We start from the raw sequence: 17,450 nt of genomic DNA, 5'->3' as shown, positions 1-17,450 counted from the left end.
GTGGGACAAACAGCTTTCAAAGCACCCCAAAATTATTAAAATACACAATTAAAATATCTAGGGTTTTAGCTTGATTTTTTTTTTTTGTTCATTGCTGTTTCCTATGATTTTGACACCTATATGGCAGTTCTGTGTTTTGTCGTATTGTTTGTGTAGGTTTATGTGGAGATTATGGCTGTTCTGAAACATAATGACCAGTCTACCAGGAGACTTGAAGACAGTGCATCTGATTTAAGTCAGCTGAGCACACAGACAGTGTTCTCCATGCTTGATCATCTCACTCAGTGGGCTAGACATAAGTTTCAAATAGTTATTGCTGAGAAAAACACTGGCAAGTCTAGCAAAGACAGAGGTGATTTAAAAAGTGAGTGATGCTTATTTTATATAAAGTGGCATTTACATTCTTCAAAAACTGTTTAAATTTGCTACTTCATATTATGACCATTTAAGAAGGCAATATTCAAATAATGTTAATCTGCTGTATGATTTCTTACCGTGGTATTGTGAGTTCCATGCCCTCCCACCCCAAATTCATTATTTTGAATGCCTATTGTAAGAAATACAGATTTTAAATGAACAAAAAAACCACATTAATTTCTTGGTAGTTTTCTAAACATTCAGTTTAACGTAGTCTATGCTGTCTTGTAAGGTGTAGGCTGTTCACCAGGATTGTTTTAAATAAATTATTGTTGACAGAAGAGAAAAATGGGATCTTAAATTAATCAGATTATCTCACAAATTGTAGAATAATTAACTGACTTTTGCTGCATAAGGTCATTCTTATAAATGAAACTTCAGTGGACAGGCTTTTCAAAAATGTCTTTTCTCTATAGCATCAAGTGAGGACTATGGAGAATACCAAAATGTGACACGGTTTCTAGACCTCATACCTCAGGATACACTAGCTGTGGCTTCCTTTCGTTCTAAGGCTTACACAAGGGCTGTGATGCACTTTGAATCATTTATCACAGAGAAGAAACAAAATATTCAGGAGCATCTTGGATTTCTTCAGGTTAAGTTCCTTTTGGGTTTTGTTTGTTGAATTTTAAAAAGAAAATAGACATTGATGAATAAAGCTTTGTCAGATTCTCTGGGATGGGAAGAAGAAAAGATGTAGTTAAGCTCTTGCTATTGGATACAAGTGTTCTGTCATCTGTCTTTAAGCAATGTTTAGTTCTTCCCCCTTGCTTGGCATGTTTCTTATATGAAACAGTAGTAGCTTTCTAGTGTATAATAAAAGATTGTGAAACTTTGAAAACAGCTAAATGTGGTTTTGTTGAAAGCATAGCATTTATTGCTTATAGTTAACTTTGTGCCCTTTGTCAGAGAAAACGCAGCCAGCTATAATAACAAACAAAACCAGCAACAACCAAAAAAAAAAGCCAAAACACATTTGAAGAAAAGCTGAGTGGCTTATTCTAAAGCAGAGAAAGAGCTAATGCTAAGGGTGTTGAAAATGATTTAAATTATTTTCAAGAAGTATTTTAACCTGTGGGATGAGCCTGTTTGTTGTTACTTATGGTTTAGATTCCACAGTGAATTTCACATTTGGAAAACTTAGTATATTCCTTTTCTACCTTATGTAAAATGCAGCTTCACATTATATAGCTTTATCACGTAATAACAGGATATTTATTTTGCACTTTACACAGATGGTTTCAGGTAACTAGATGTGTTATTCTTTATTCTTTCTGTAGTAGGAGATCATGAGTGTTACAGTATGCTAAGCAAAAGTAGGGCTCAACTCTGAAAGTAGCCCAGCAAAATTGTCATTTTCCATGAAATTTTAATGCCAAGAAGTCCTACAGAGTAGTTTGTTCTCCCTTTTCAAGATGATGTGTGATTCTAAGCACATTATATAAAATATCTTCTTGTTGTCTTAGAGTTGTTTTTAATGTACATCTCCAATTCTGTTTGAATAAAGAAATTGTATGCTGCTATGCATGAGCCAGATGGAGTAGCTGGGGTGAGTGCAATTCGGAAAGCAGAACCATCTCTCAAAGAACAAATCCTTGAACATGAAAGTATTGGCTTGTTAAGAGATGCAACAGCCTGCTATGATAGGGCTATCCAACTGGAACCTGATCAGGTAAATACAAGATAAATTCTTCTATTAATTTTTTTTATCCTTCTTAACTAACACAAGATTAAGCCAAAAATACTTCTTTAGAATATTTAAGTAAAATGGGATCATAAGAGTTTGCTGTGGCAGTTGCTGGATAATTATTGCTGTTGGAAGTGTCTTATGAACTGAAACAAACCCAATAAGAGATTTACACTGTAATTGGCAGGCTTGGATTAACCGTTAGATGTTTTTCTGGGACAGCTTACCATTTAAAGTTCAGCCTTTGCCTGGAAAGGCCTGGAATTGGATTGCTTAAATATCAATCAGTAGTGGTACATGGCAAGAGAATTATTAAAGCAGGTTGCCACAGGTTTTATTCAAAGTAATTCTGACTGCTTTTGATTGTTGACTTCCAGAGAAAATCTTCATAATATAAAAGCAGTTGGAAATTGATTACAGAAAAGTTAAAATTATTTGTCTTCTGTTCCCCTTTCCTTTCCTTTATTTGGAACATAAACATAAGGTACTGCAAAACTAAACAGTACTGGAAAACTGTCATGCTTTCTATATGCCAAAAATGAATATACAGGCATGTGATGACAAGCACAAAAAGGAAGCTGAAGACATGTATTACCCATTCTATATTTAAAATACTCTTCTAATGGAAGCTGGTAAAAACTTTCCTAGGTTAGGATATCCCTATGGTTTCTTACGCTTCCCTATGAAGCCGAGGTTATCTAGCACAGCTGATAACAGGTATGGTAAACAGAGTGTTTTGATGGCCCTGCTTCATTCCCAGAGTTTGAAAAATGCTTTCATGAAGAGTGAAATTGCTGTGAGGTTTGGGGTAATTTCCTTCCTGTGATTTTTTTTTTTCTAGTTGTTGCTCATTTCTTTAAATATTCACAGCTCTGATTGGGGTATTAATAAATCCCTGTCAAACTATATTTGTGGTGAGGTACATTTCAAAAACAGCTAGTGGTGATTTCTTTGGTAGTCATAGACTTTTAATTTTGAATATTCATTTAGATTATGGTGCAATTAGTTAAGCTTTGTCATATTATAAAAAGCCTCCAAACGGACATATTTCTTCCTTCAGACTACCATGAATTTCATCAATGTATTGTGGGTGGTTTTCTTCATATGGTAGTTTGCTTTTTTTTTCCCCTTCTATTTCTAGATTATTCATTATCATGGTGTAGTGAAGTCCATGTTAGGCCTTGGCCAGTTATCTACTGTGATTACTCAGGTCAATGGAGTGCTTGCAAACAGGTACTGTAAGCATCTAATACAATGTTTATTTGAGTAATACGAAGCTCATGTGTTATACCTGTGTCTCACTAACCATTTTATTGCATTATTAAGCATTTGATGCTATTGAGCATACCTAGCAGTGTGAAGCTAGAAAATAAGGGCTTTGTCTAGAAAATTTTTATTTCAAGTCTTCCAGAAATGTTAGTACTTCCTTTCTGTACTGTGTGCACTGTTGATATGTGCTTTAATTTGTTAAATAGAAACTTTATTCATGTCTTGGATGCTATTGGTTCCATAGCTGTTCTGTAGCCTAATAGGGTAAATGAACTGAAAGATGGTAGTTTTTAAAATGTACCCTAGAAGTTAAATACACTTGGAAATTGAATCTGTGGGATCGTGTTGTACAGCTATTATGTGTTATCAGTGCATACCCTTTGGTTTTATTGAATTTTATTAGAAGCAAGCTTACCTTGCATCTTCTTAAGTAAGAGAACTTTTTAACAAATAATATTTCATAATATAATGTAGGACTAACATACTGAGGGGGAAAGGAAAAAAATTGAGTTTAGCATGCACTTTTATTGCCTTCATTTTCTTCTAATAGGTCTGAATGGATTTCTGAATTGAACACTTACAGAGTAGAAGCAGCCTGGAAACTGTCAAGATGGGATTTACTGGAAAATTATTTGGCTTCAGGTAAGTTGTCGTGATATCAAAATATGAATACTTCCTTGCATTTCTGAACAGATACATGTTTTAGTCTAATCATCTTGAATCAAGAGGCAGCTACTGTAATTTTTTAGTCTTGGGTTCTGCTGGCAGGGGGGTTGGTTCTGACAGTCTTCTAGACTTTGTAAATGTATTTGATTGTAAACCATATAGCCTTTACGCAGAAATTTTTAACTGAGCATAAGGGCAAATTTCTTCTGGGTTGGTTTGAAGAGGGTGCCTCGTGGGGTGGAATTATACAGTATTTCTAAAATTAAATCAGTCAGTTCTGAGAAACTTATTTTTCCAGTCATATGTTAAGACAAATTTGCGTGTTCTGATTAAGCTGCTTAAAGAAACAGATTTTGAGAGGCTTTTGTTCTCCCCAAAGATGTGAAATCCACTACTTGGAGTGTCAGACTAGGACATCTATTATTATCAGCCAAGAAGAAAAATGAAGCAGCTTTTTATGAAACTCTCAAGGTTGTTCGAGCAGAACAGATTGTACCCCTTTCAGCAGCGAGCTTTGAAAGAGGATCCTATCAGCGAGGATATGAACATATTATCAGGTTTCTGATTTTTCTGATTTTCTGTTTTCAAGAAATGGATTTACAGAAATCACATAATTATGTATGCAGCAGCAGGAATTTTCCATTTCCACAATAAATGGTTTTCTGTCACCTCTTTTTTTAATACTCGCCCAGTTGGAAACCTTTGATCAATTGGGAATTTACATTTGTCACCCATGAAAAATATTTACAGTGGAACTGTTGGGTATAGTCTTTCAGAGTCAGCAAGCAAGTTTATATAAATATCAGGTAATAAAAATCAATGATTTAATTCCGTGCTTAAAGCAGTACATACAGGCCAGTAACTCTGTTAAGAGCATGCTTTCAATCTGTATGGTGGCCTAAAAGCACTCCCCACTTTAATCAGTAAAGAGCAGTGAGAATACAAACCCCATCCCTCTCAGTAGTTTTACCTTTTTTAATAGATTTTGAAGTTGGCTGTAGTAGACTAAAAAGTGATTAGTGTTTTTTTAATGTTAAAAGCTGAATGCTTCCTCTGCACTGTAAATGCATCCTTATGGCAAGATATTGCATGAAATTAGACAGTTGAAGTATATATTTCTTAATTACTTATTAATCCTATAATATGGTTGGTAATTTTTGCAGTGTGGTTTCATTTAGGAAATGGTGTTTGAGTATTGAGAAAGCAGTGTTTCAAAATAGTTTGATTTAGCTGTTGGTCTGGGCTACTCAGAAGACACTTTTTCCGTTAGACATACTTAGTACACTTTGACACTGCCAATGAGAACACAAGTGTTTACAAGCTCTCAGCTTTGCAGCTTTACAGTGACAGCTAATAGTAATGGTATTTTTAAGTAAATGCAATCACTTTTATTGTAAAGGAGGTGTTTAAGTAACAGATAGTATTTTACTTCTAAAATGGCATTTGTTGAAAATACCTGAATTTTTGAGGATTTATCGCTAAAAGGAATGGATAGAAATGTTTCTAAAGGTTGACTTTCTCTCCAAGTGATCTTCATTGTCTCTGTGTTCAGCAGCTTGGCAAAGGAAAAGTGAGAAAATGACTAAATCAGTTCAAAAATCCTTGATTTTGTGTGTCTGGTTTTGCTGCTTTTTTGCTTTTAAAAGAAATCTTACTCTTTGAAGTTACTCACATGGCCAGCTTTTAGAAAGAGAATGGCAAATTTTTTTTTATAAAACTTGCATAAATCTCAAACAGCAAACAAGTTTCAATGATTTTTTTGCCTTTGTTTTTCTAATACAGGTTGCATATGCTGTGTGAGTTGGAACATAGTATTGGACCAGTGTTTCAGCAACCAGATGGTGACCACGGTAGAGATTCCCTGAATTGGTGTGCTCGTATTGAAATGACCCAAAACTCTTACAGAGCAAAAGAACCCATTTTAGCACTGAGAAGGGCTTTGCTTAGTCTCAGTAAAAGGTGAGAACATGACTATTTCTTGCCTGTGTTGTGTTCTTAGTAATATTGTAGTTTTTCCTTATGTGTGTTAGAAGATAAAACTTGGAAAATTTGTGTTGTAGCAATCTTTTCCAATGTTACATGCCTTCAAAATAGAAGAGAAAAAGTGGTGTCCATGGTGGTGGGGAGGAAGGCATAATCAGGGTGGAAAGAGTATTTGTTTCTAGGCCTACACAGAGAAAAGGTGAAACAGATGTATTACTAATAATTTTAAATTATTTCTATGTAGTATATAACTTATTGAGAAATTCTGTGCTTCAACATGTGATATTTACTTCAGATTGTACAGTAGCATTCATCACTGAAATTTTTCGTTTTCTGCCAAAATATCTCTGCAGCCAGGATTACAGTGAGCTTGTTGGTCAGTGTTGGCTCCAAAGTGCTAGAGTTGCAAGAAAAGCCGGTCATCACCAGACTGCATATAATGCTCTTCTGAATGCTGGGGAATCTACACTCTCAGAACTTTACATAGAAAGAGCAAAGTGGCTCTGGTCCAAGGTAAAGAAAATAAAGATGGAATTTACTTTCTTACCTGCAAGAAAATAATCTTTTCAGTTTTCTTCAGGTAAAAAAGGCACACAATCAGTATGCATAATCCAAAATATGTTAGCTGGCACTATCAACACATTCTGGTTGCAGTTGAGCAATGGGAATTTTTTACTTCCAGCTGCTAGTCAGCCCTTTACTGTATCTATTAACTCTCCTGGCAGCTATGTATAAAACTAGTGGGTTACCTGCCTCTGTCAAAGCAGCCCAGGCAAATTTAAATTATCTTAATAGTAGACTTTGCCTTAATTTGTGTACTTATAATAGGGGTAGGCAGCAAAAATGGGAGCAATTATTGTGGTAAACCTAAAAGGACAACAGTGCTGAGATAACAAAGGAATATAAGAATCACTTGATGTCAGTAATATTCAGTTACCAGAGCCAAAATGATCTAGAACACGCCGAGGGACATAGCTTTGCCTTAATAACAACTGTAAGATTGACGTTCTACATCTGTCTTATTAAATGTATAAAATGTTTTCCTCTTTCCCTTAGGGTGAGGTTCATGAGGCACTCATTGTTCTCCAAAAGGGAGTTGAGTTATGTTTCCCTGAAAATAAAGCACCGTGCAGTAGCAAAACTCAGCTCATCCATGGTCGGGCAATGCTGCTAGTGGGTAGATTTATGGAAGAAACTGCTAACTTTGAAAGCAATGCAGTTATGAAAAAGTATAAGGTAATATACTAGTGTTAACAAGACAGCAGTTTTGAATAATAATATGTACCTTAAGTAAGCTATTGTTATGCTTCTAATGATGTCAATCAAGGATAACATCAGTGGAATTAAATGGTGTATCAGTGTGTAGGAGGGAAGTAGGTTTTTTGTAAAGATTTAACTATCTGGGTTAGCTTTAATATAACACATCAATACAGGGACGTCTACAGTTCCTAACAGTGGGAACTAAGAATACCTAATATAGCTCTTTTAAAGTAAAAAAAACAAATTACAGGAGCATGGCTTTTTTCTTGTGCATGCACAAATTAGAATGCCTCGATAAAGTGTGTGCATACTGAAATAACGTGACGACACATTGTACTACTCTTCAGGGTTACTTCTCTCTCTGGTGGTGACTTGTAACTTGCAGTCTCTGTTGAACTAGGAAAAGGGGCAGATGGTGTGTGTTTCTTCAACAACACAGTGCTACACTGTTTCATCTTACTACACCAGTGAAATACTGTTTGGCATTGATTAATATTGCCTACTAAATGTGTAGCTGATGCAGTGCTTTATGCTTCCTTAGAAGTAGTATGTCTCCTATCCAGGTTCTGACATTTGATACTGTTAATAGTTACTGCTGTCCTACTAATTAAAATACTTATGTAACAGTCATTTGGAGAAAAATTTTAACAGTTGTATCAAATCAAATGAAGGTTTAAATAATGGAAACTAATGAAATTTTGGAGGATAATAGTAAAATACTAATGCTTAGAATTCTCTACTCTCTAAATATTGGTGCTGGAAACAAGCCAGTGTTATTAGAGAATGGATGTTCTACTTGCTGTGTTATTTCTTTTCTAATGTGTGTCACAAATTTTTGTTTCGTTTTGGTTTTCTTTTAAACCACGTGATTTAGAAGGAAAACAGGAATGTGAAAAACATAAAATCATAGAATCATGTAGGTTGGAAAAGACCTTTAAAATTGAGTCCAACTACTGACAGCCTGCACTTTCATTTTTCAAAAAACTGTGAGAACCCAGTATTGAGTTGATCAGGAACTTGATTATAATCTTTTTAAAGAAACAGTAATCTCTGAAATTTTTAAAGAAACTATGGATTCTCTGTAATCCTGTTGTGAGTTATCTTGCTGTCTCTAAATTCAAAAGGTATTTTAAGAACAGACTTTTAGTTTGTACAGGCATTTTTCTTGGGGCAAAATTATAATTATTTGAGTTACAAAGTTACAATTAATACTTTTTTGCGTGTACTTTGCACAGAGGTAACTAATACAAGATTCTTGTTTCTTGATACTTTTTTATTATTATTATTGGGTTGCGTTTTTTAATTTTAAATTTAGCATCCTTTCAAAAGTAATTATCTCTTCTTGATTTTGTTGCAGGATGTTACGGTTTTCTTGCCAGAATGGGAAGATGGACATTTTTATCTTGCTAAATACTATGATAAATTAATGCCAATGGTAACTGACAACAAGATGGAAAAACAAGGAGATTTGATTAGATACATAGTTCATCATTTTGGGAGGTTAGACCCTGGGGGAACTTTGCTTAGGTTCTATAGAAGGTTGACTATTATACTGAAAAAACTTTATAGGAATGTATTGTCTTTCAACAACTCAAACTGATTCGAATTTTTCTGCAATAATGTCAAACAAAATACTGCATGCTTCCTTTTTGTTTTCATACCTAATTAATTTTACTTCTGGCTAAGCAATTTTCTGTTTTGTGCAAGACAATTATTTTATCTGCAGTTTTGATTACTAAAAACAAAGCTTTGTTTAGTAAGCTTTAGCTGTTACAGATGGATTAAAATCATGAACATAAATTTCTAAAGTCCAGAATGGAATGTGAAACAATTTAGGATGTAAAATTTGTAGTGTTTCTAATGTATATCATTAACATGCTGTCATTTCAACATGTAATCACAGGTCTCTGCAGTATGGAAACCAATTCATCTATCAGTCAATGCCAAGAATGCTATCTTTATGGCTGGACTTTGGAGCAAAAGCATATGAATGTGATAAAGGTAGAACTTTTTTTTCTAGTACATACTTCCTGTGCCATACTTAAGAGTATATGATAGAAAGAGCGGTGAAGTATACTTACAGTTCTTTGTTTAGCTTTATTGCCTGTGGTTATATGGAAACAAGAAAATACTGCTATTATTTTAAATTACAGGATGTTAATATGCAAGGGATTATTAATTATTTTAATTAACCCTTTTTTAAAAATACATAATGAGATAACATTGCTTCTCAGGTAGTTTAAGTCAACGAACAGATTTAGGGAAAATTCTTAATGTCACCAGTCACCTCTCCTAAAATGCTTCATGACTAATGAGTAGTGGTTTTGTATGCACCTGCTACAGTAAGGTGTTAGGCTTTGAGGCTTTTTTCCAGTGTCTTGCTTCCAGTTGATGAAAGAATTTTGCTGAAATTTAAATGGGGGGGTGGGGGCAGGAATCCTGTAGGCAGCATCAAGGCATTTGAAACTACTATCATAGATGCGTTTTGGGTGGGAGATAGTTCTGTACAAATGAGAATTACAAACATTGCCTGCATGTCTAGAGTGAAGCAGATAGTTGTGGCTTCTTGATCTTGACCTGGTTCTCTACACTTAGGTCAACTGAATTTAGCTGCAGGCACATGAGATGCTGCTTTTTGTGTTGTCGATGTGCAGCTCATGCTGGGCCCTCAGGGGCAGGCATGGAGATAGGAGCAGATGTGCTAGTTTCATCCCTTGTAAAGGTTTTCTTTATTTTCGCTCCACTAAAGATCATTGGAGTTCTTTTACCAGAGAAATACATGGAGTGTTTTTGTTTTGTTCTATGCCATTGCATCATTTTGGAGGAATGATAACGTTTTATTTTGAAGGTGTAAGGAGAGCTTTTCTGATACTGTCTGTATATGTCCCTGTTGTCTGTGCTTATTTCCTGTTATTCTGATTAGTTAAATAGCATATGTATTGTCATTGTATATTACGTTAAAAAGAACGTTACAGTAGAAGCTTTTCTTTTGCCGCCTTTGGTGGGGTTTTTTTGCTTATGAAAATGTTTGTGTGGCTGTGATTTAAATTGCATTTCAGATGGAGGAAAAAAGGGAGCATAATCTTGTTCTCTTGTATTTTTCAGCTAGTCGTTCAGAACGTGTTCAAATGAAAAATGATTTGTCTAAAATAAATAAGGTGATTACAGAGCACACAAATCACCTGGCACCCTACCAGTTTCTGACAGCTTTTTCTCAGTTGATCTCCCGAATCTGCCATTCTCATGATGAAGTCTTCGCAGTTCTGATGGTGATTGTTGCTAAAGTATTTTTAGCCTATCCACAGCAAGCAATGTGGATGATGACTGCTGTGTCCAAGGTATCTTGATAAGTATAGCTACACCTGTTATTACGTTTGTAAAACTATTTTCATCAGAGAGAAATGTCACTATACCCTATTTTACTTAAAGATGATAAGGAATGGAGAGTTTCCATTGCTGTGATACAGTGTTGTGGAACAGGGTATCAATGTTGTCACTGCAAAAGATTTTATTGTAATCTAAAGTTCAGATATTACAGTTAAAATGTTTAAAATTAGGTTGCTAACATGCATCCTGATTTGTATGATGTATTAGGAAAGGAAATTTGAACAAATGAATTGGGTGGCTATGGACAAGAGATTTTGTTGGTTTTAATATTGTAATAGTACTTCCAGTTTTATTATCAACTCTATGCCTTCATTAAAATGAGATAGACATACCACTTAGTCCTAATACTTAACTGGTAGTAGGGTTGTTCCAAAGCAAATTAGAAAGCATCGTGCATACTATTTCTTTAAGGCTGGTGAAATAACGTTCAGATCACTAGCATATTCCTGAATATTGGCTTTTATGTTGTGGGACTCCCAAGAATGGTTTCGCAAAGATAATACCCCCACACACAGACACACACCCCAACCGTACCACTTGAGTACTTGTTCAGGTCCCAGATTTTGGTTGGAGAACTTCCTTCTCCAGATAGTAGATACTAGAGTATGTTAATATAGTAGATAGTAGACTATATAAATTACTGGGAGGGTGTGGGTGTTTGGATTCTTTAATGGATTTGACTGTTGTTTTAATAAATGTTAACTTTGCTCTTTTTTCAGTCTTCTTACCCTATGCGTGTCAATAGATGCAAGGAAATTCTAAACAAAGCCATTCACATGAAGGAATCTTTAGGAAAATTTATTGGAGATGCAACACGCCTTACAGATAGGCTGTTAGAACTATGCAACAAACCGGTAATTAAAAACATAAACCAATTAATGCGTGTAATAGGATTATTCAGAAATGTTATAGAAAAAGCTTCTTCTGATAGCTTTCATTAGCCAATTCATTACATCATTGCATCTTAACTTGTAAAAGATGTTACTTTTTACTTAATAAAAATATTCAGAAGAGTAGAAAATAGCTAGACATTGAGCACACTTTAAAATATTTCAGTACCTAATGGTACATTTCACAGTGCATGGGCTTTACATTATTCGGTGCTTTCATGTATGATTCTTGGCCAGTAACTTTCACAGAGTTTTACTGTAAAAATAGGCTGGTTGTGTTTTCATGAACAAATGCACTTGATAATAAAGGTAAAAATAAATATTTCATTATTCTGTATTTACATTCAGAGTGAAAAATTCATGTGCCATAATGGGCAGATATATTTACTTTTGACCACTCCCATTTAATTTGATATGTAATTAGCCATTTTTCTTCTTATTATAAGCATTTGTTACTCTATTTGTTAGTTGATATGAGTAGTAATAACAGTAATATTTTGAGTGTTTATTGTTAAATTTTGAATATTTCTTTTCAAGGTTGATGGAAACAGCTCAACATTAAGTATGAATATTCATTTCAGAGCACTTAAGAGATTAGTAGAAGAGCAGACATTTAGTGAAATTCTCATTCCCTTACAATCTGTAATGATACCAACTCTTCCTTCAACTCCTGGTACACATACTAACCATGAACCTTTTCCTGGACGGTGGGCCTACATTGCAGGCTTTGACGATGCGGTAAGCCTCTGGCTGGCACCTCATTTTAATCTTCATGTTCAACAAATGTAGCTGCAAATATATTTTGGTTCCCTAGAAATGGAGGAGTGGACTTCGTAATTACTTTCGTGGAAACTTGAGTGGCTTCTGTCATGACAACCTGAGACAGATATGGCCTCTTGGTATTTAGCTGAAGATATGGCCTGTGGTTAACGTGGTGTAACACCATGGAAGTGCTAATGTGATTGGTTGCAGTGGTTTATTACAGTTAGACACTTCGTTTTTTACGACCTGATACATGTGTTAATAAAGAATTTCATTTTTTCCTTAGGTGGAAATTCTTGCCTCACTTCAAAAGCCAAAAAAGATCACCTTAAAAGGTTCAGATGGGAAATCTTACATTATGATGTGTAAGCCAAAAGACGATCTAAGAAAAGACTGTCGGCTCATGGAATTCAACTCCCTTATTAATAAGGTTTGATGAGTTAGACAATCAGTTGCATTATGTTTATTGAGCAGAATAAAATGCTGAATATTGAACAAAAAGCCACAACCAACTTCCCTTGAGATAAAGCTTACTGGAAGGGAAGTAAACTTGCAAAATACCTTGTTTCGGCAGAAATTAGTAGCAATTGATAATAAGGAATTGCTTATTCCAGAAAAAATATACAGGAAAGATTATTTACAGTGAACAACTGCAAACATTCTGCTGTCATGCTTCATATTTCTTATTCAGGATTTTCTAATATTTTTAATGAGAAATAGGTAAATTTATCTTTTCATACTATAAGTGTTGCTATACCTATTTTAGTTGTGTTTTGCTTCTTGGCAATATGCTTAAGGTTAAGGTACCATGTTTTCTATGAGGTTAAAGCAAATGATGGCATCTCTGAAATACTAAAAAACTTATTTAAAATAATGGTTTTAAGGATTTAAGCCATGCACAAGTTATGCAGTTAGACTTAATTGTGTAATTCTCTTTTTTTAATTTAATTTGGACAACAGGTGCACATTTTGCTTGCATTTGACCAGTGCGGACGGCGAGGCTTAGAATTTTAAATTCTAGATTATGTCATTGGAAAAAGATATACATGGAATGGTTAATTTTATTGATATATTTTGATCGTGTCCATGTTATCTGTTAATCTAATTTTTCTTTTGTGAATAGTGCTTAAGAAAAGATGCAGAATCACGTAGGCGAGAGCTCCATATTCGAACCTATGCAGTTATTCCATTAAATGATGAATGTGGCATAATTGAATGGGTGAACAATACTGCTGGTTTTAGAAATATCCTGATAAAACTTTATAAGGAGAAAGGTAAATAAATATATTAGACTATAGTGATACTTCATTTTATTTTTTTTAAAGAGCTTTTATATTAATTAGTAAATGAGACCAACAGCAAGGATCAGACTAAATTCTAGCAAGATGCATTCATGTGTGTTTTTAATTATATGCAAGATATTATTATTCAGACTTTTACTTTCAAATGGAAGAAAATTGGTGCTTGCAATAAACAAGGTCCTTAAGAGAACTGATAACACAATCATTTTAATATATTCTTTTATACAATGATGCAAATCATTTCAGGAGTGGTGCCAGCAGCATGGGAATGTATGTGCAGCAGTGAATAATAGAAAAGAGTATGGGCTTTTTCTTTAGATTTGATCTGTTGCTTTTCATTTCTGTTACATTTGTGTGAGATAACAAAGATAATTTAGAATTGACTCAAGGTTGAGGGTACAGCAGTTTTAGAGGGAAAAGATCAGATTTTTGACTTCTTGTTAACAAAGCAACTTCCTGGTTAGTGCAGTAAAATTTGGAGGGGAAATTTAACACGTTATCTGTATGTATGCAGACATCAAGGAGTTTGGAACTTGAAATATCTCAACTGAATATAATGAATGGCTTTATGAGGGTGTTGTGGGTTTGTTGGGTTTTTTTGTGTTAGTGTGTTCCTCTGACTCCACCCCATGGCAACCACTAAAACTGGTGGGTTGTTTCCAGGTCTTTTCTTAACATTATGATTTTTTAATTTACTTTCCAGTACCTCATCACCGTGTTCTATGGGTTATTTTCCATTTGTTCATTTATTTCAACTTTATGGAGACGTTTTATCTTCTCTAAAATATTATATTGTAATAGTACTTACAAGGCTTTATTTGGGAATTTCTTTTACTTAATTGAGATGTATTACAGGTATCTATATGACTGGAAAAGAACTGCGTCAGCATATGCTTCCAAAGTCAGCGCCTTTGTCTGAAAAGCTGAAAATGTTCAAGGAAGTCCTTCTGCCTCGTCATCCTCCTGTCTTTCATGAATGGTTTCTTAGAACGTTTCCTGATCCTACCTCATGGTGAGTAACTGGGATTGGGCTACCTCAAGGATATCTACTTTGTGTATTTCACTAAACATTAATGGTACTACTGAAAAGGACAAGTAACCCAAGGATGTGACTTTAGACATGCATATCTGATTCTTATTTCCACAGGTACAACAGTAGGTCAGCCTATTGTCGTTCTGTTGCAGTTATGTCAATGGTAGGTTACATACTTGGTCTAGGAGACCGTCATGGTGAAAACATCCTGTTTGATTCTTTGACCGGTGAATGTGTGCATGTGGATTTCAACTGCCTTTTTAATAAGGTGAGAAATGCCACTTGCTGTGCTTGCTGTTTATTTTTACATGCATGTAAATTACAAATGTCTACTGTTTGGGGGTTTTCCCACTTTTTTTTTTTAATGTTAATATATCTGTTGTGTTGTCTCTCTCATTTGTCTCTTATTTATACCCAACACACAGTCTGGGATATTTGAAGAGTATGCGATTGTCCTGTGTACTGCATTAATGAAAGCCAGCTTTTTGATTTAGCCACAATCAGATGAGCTCATATGGATACACTGAAATAGCCCACATTTTAAAGTGTTTGTATTTTGTGACTCCTCTGTCTTTACTATCACCCTTCAAAGCAAGCTGTAATTGCTATATTGAGAATTCTGCTGCTGTGAAGAGTTTTGTGGGTGGTTTTTTTTCCTCTCACACAAATTCGGCACAACATTTCCAATGGTGCTGTTAAAATAGCAGAAATTGTGGTCAGGGTGGGATTTGGAGTGTTGGTGTTTCTGTTGAAAGATGCTTTTGGTGTGGGATGTGCCCTTGTTAATTCAAATAAGTGAGGTAGAGATATAGTTAGTTTATTTCTTCTGCTTTATTTTCAGTAAATATGAATTCTCCTACATAACCTGTAATTAAAAGATACAATTGTTTTTAAGCTAACTTGCATATTATAAAAGAAAAGTTAGCATTTTGCATGAGACTACAGAGCAGCAATTTATATACAGCGAATTTTTATACCCTGTATTATTGTATTAAAACAGGGAATAAGATGTTCTTTGGACATTGGTATCCTTTTTCACTGTAACTTCCCTTTAACGGCTGAGGAGGACTGTGATCTGAGCAAACATCTCTTGTCAGCTAGGAAACTGCCACTGGCAAAGATAGGGGAAAACCACTAAAAACAAGGCAGAAGTTACCCTTTATTTTAATAATGCTTGAAATGCTTGGGGCATACCCTTTTTTTATCAATGTAAAGGGAGAAACTTTTGAAGTTCCGGAAATCGTTCCTTTTCGTCTCACTCACAACATGGTTAATGGAATGGGTCCAATGGGAACAGAAGGTCTCTTCCGAAGAGCTTGTGAAGTCACAATGAGGCTTATGCGTGATCAAAGGGAGCCTCTAATGAGGTATGGCAACTGGGTTTGCTGCAAACGCTGAAAAAGCTGTCTGTAGTCTAAACATCTTAAACAGTAACTGCTGGTGAATATGCCAGTCCCAGCATATGCCTGTCATGCAGCTCAGTCTTACTGTGGCATGCAGTTAAATATAAACAGAGATAAATACTCCCTGCTAACTTTAGACTCCCATCAGTGCCCTTGCTTTGAAAATTAAATGTATTATATGTATCTTATCCTTTTTTTATTTTTTATTTACTTAGTGTCTTAAAGACTTTTATCCACGATCCTCTTGTGGAATGGAGTAAACCTGTTAAAGGGAATACAAAAGCACAGGTGAACGAAACTGGAGAAATTGTCAATGAAAAGGTTAGTTTAAAACGAATATAAAGTATCCAAATGTCAAATGTCCATTATGGTTGCAAGTTCAATATTTCCTAACTGAAATCTTAACTGTCTTGGTTTTTGTTTCATTTAAAAATTCTTCTGGTTATTTCTTCTTGATTATCTCTGTGTTCATAACTTCTATCCATAAAGAGACTATTTTATTGATGGAAAGTGGAATTTATCTATTAAAGAACCCAACAAAATACAGCCTGTAATTTAGTGTTACTAAATCAAGGAAAACATCAACAGAAGCAGGAGAATAGGCAAGGCTTTTGCTACCTCTCACTCTGACTGTTGCACAGTCCTCCACATTTATAGTGATGGTAACATCTGGAGTTCTTGCCACGTATATTTTTGTGCTTTTTATGAGTGGATGCTTATTACTGAATAAATACATGCCTGGTTACATGTCAAGGAATACTTGATTAAAATCAGGATTTCATATGTACTGTTTCTTTTGTAGCTGCTGATAAACACTATATTGTTCATCCACAATACAGCTTGTACAAGCTATAATATTTATTCTCTTTTCCCTTTGCAGAAAATCTGACTTGTCTCTTTTTGCTTTAAAAGGAATATTTAGTGAAAGTAAAAATGTGTAATGGCAGATAAAACTTAAGGAGCACTGGTAAACATGGCAACTAAGTTAAGGACAAACTACAGTACTGAGGCTATATTACAACAAAGAACTGAACTGAGCTATTAGAGCATAGAAAATCTCCTGGTCTTCAAACAACTACTAACCAGGCTGTGTCTACATAACCTTTCTTATAGTTACAGGACCACCCACATAGCTGCATATATTAACTGTATTTTCTGGATAGGTGCCAATGTTATGCTTAAGCTTTGAAAGAAAATGTGTGAGTGTAACTGGTAGAACTAGCTACTCAAGTGGGCCTTAAACCAGCTCATTTTGAGTTACTCATCTTCTTCATTTTTAGTTGCTTATAATTTTGGCCTAAATTTTCCAGACTAGATACTTTCTTTAATTTTATCCAGAACTATGAGAATAAGGGTGGGAAAATTTTCCATTTATTTGAAAGTAATTGTATG

General features: G+C 34.8%; 1 protein-coding gene across 2 annotated transcripts in view; it reads left to right on the top strand.

Annotated features, from left to right (window-relative positions):
- The window catches only part of ATR (ATR serine/threonine kinase), a 42,655-nt gene that overhangs the window by 24,303 nt on the left and 902 nt on the right, over nucleotides 1-17,450 (top strand). For both annotated transcript variants that reach the window (XM_040612847.1, XM_040612848.1), the window contains 20 exons: nucleotides 157-364; nucleotides 834-1,012; nucleotides 1,925-2,089; nucleotides 3,246-3,337; nucleotides 3,924-4,015; nucleotides 4,419-4,596; nucleotides 5,822-5,998; nucleotides 6,376-6,535; nucleotides 7,079-7,258; nucleotides 8,640-8,782; nucleotides 9,186-9,283; nucleotides 10,388-10,620; nucleotides 11,389-11,523; nucleotides 12,097-12,297; nucleotides 12,608-12,751; nucleotides 13,445-13,595; nucleotides 14,478-14,634; nucleotides 14,770-14,923; nucleotides 15,871-16,022; nucleotides 16,274-16,379. In XM_040612847.1, coding sequence (XP_040468781.1) covers nucleotides 157-364; nucleotides 834-1,012; nucleotides 1,925-2,089; nucleotides 3,246-3,337; nucleotides 3,924-4,015; nucleotides 4,419-4,596; nucleotides 5,822-5,998; nucleotides 6,376-6,535; nucleotides 7,079-7,258; nucleotides 8,640-8,782; nucleotides 9,186-9,283; nucleotides 10,388-10,620; nucleotides 11,389-11,523; nucleotides 12,097-12,297; nucleotides 12,608-12,751; nucleotides 13,445-13,595; nucleotides 14,478-14,634; nucleotides 14,770-14,923; nucleotides 15,871-16,022; nucleotides 16,274-16,379 — 3,105 coding nt within the window. The remainder of the gene's footprint in view (nucleotides 1-156; nucleotides 365-833; nucleotides 1,013-1,924; nucleotides 2,090-3,245; nucleotides 3,338-3,923; nucleotides 4,016-4,418; nucleotides 4,597-5,821; nucleotides 5,999-6,375; nucleotides 6,536-7,078; nucleotides 7,259-8,639; nucleotides 8,783-9,185; nucleotides 9,284-10,387; nucleotides 10,621-11,388; nucleotides 11,524-12,096; nucleotides 12,298-12,607; nucleotides 12,752-13,444; nucleotides 13,596-14,477; nucleotides 14,635-14,769; nucleotides 14,924-15,870; nucleotides 16,023-16,273; nucleotides 16,380-17,450) is intronic.

This window comes from Falco naumanni, chromosome 13 (genome assembly GCF_017639655.2).
Source record: "Falco naumanni isolate bFalNau1 chromosome 13, bFalNau1.pat, whole genome shotgun sequence".
NCBI lineage: Eukaryota > Metazoa > Chordata > Aves > Falconiformes > Falconidae > Falco > Falco naumanni.
This window is presented reverse-complemented; position numbering and strand designations above follow the sequence as displayed.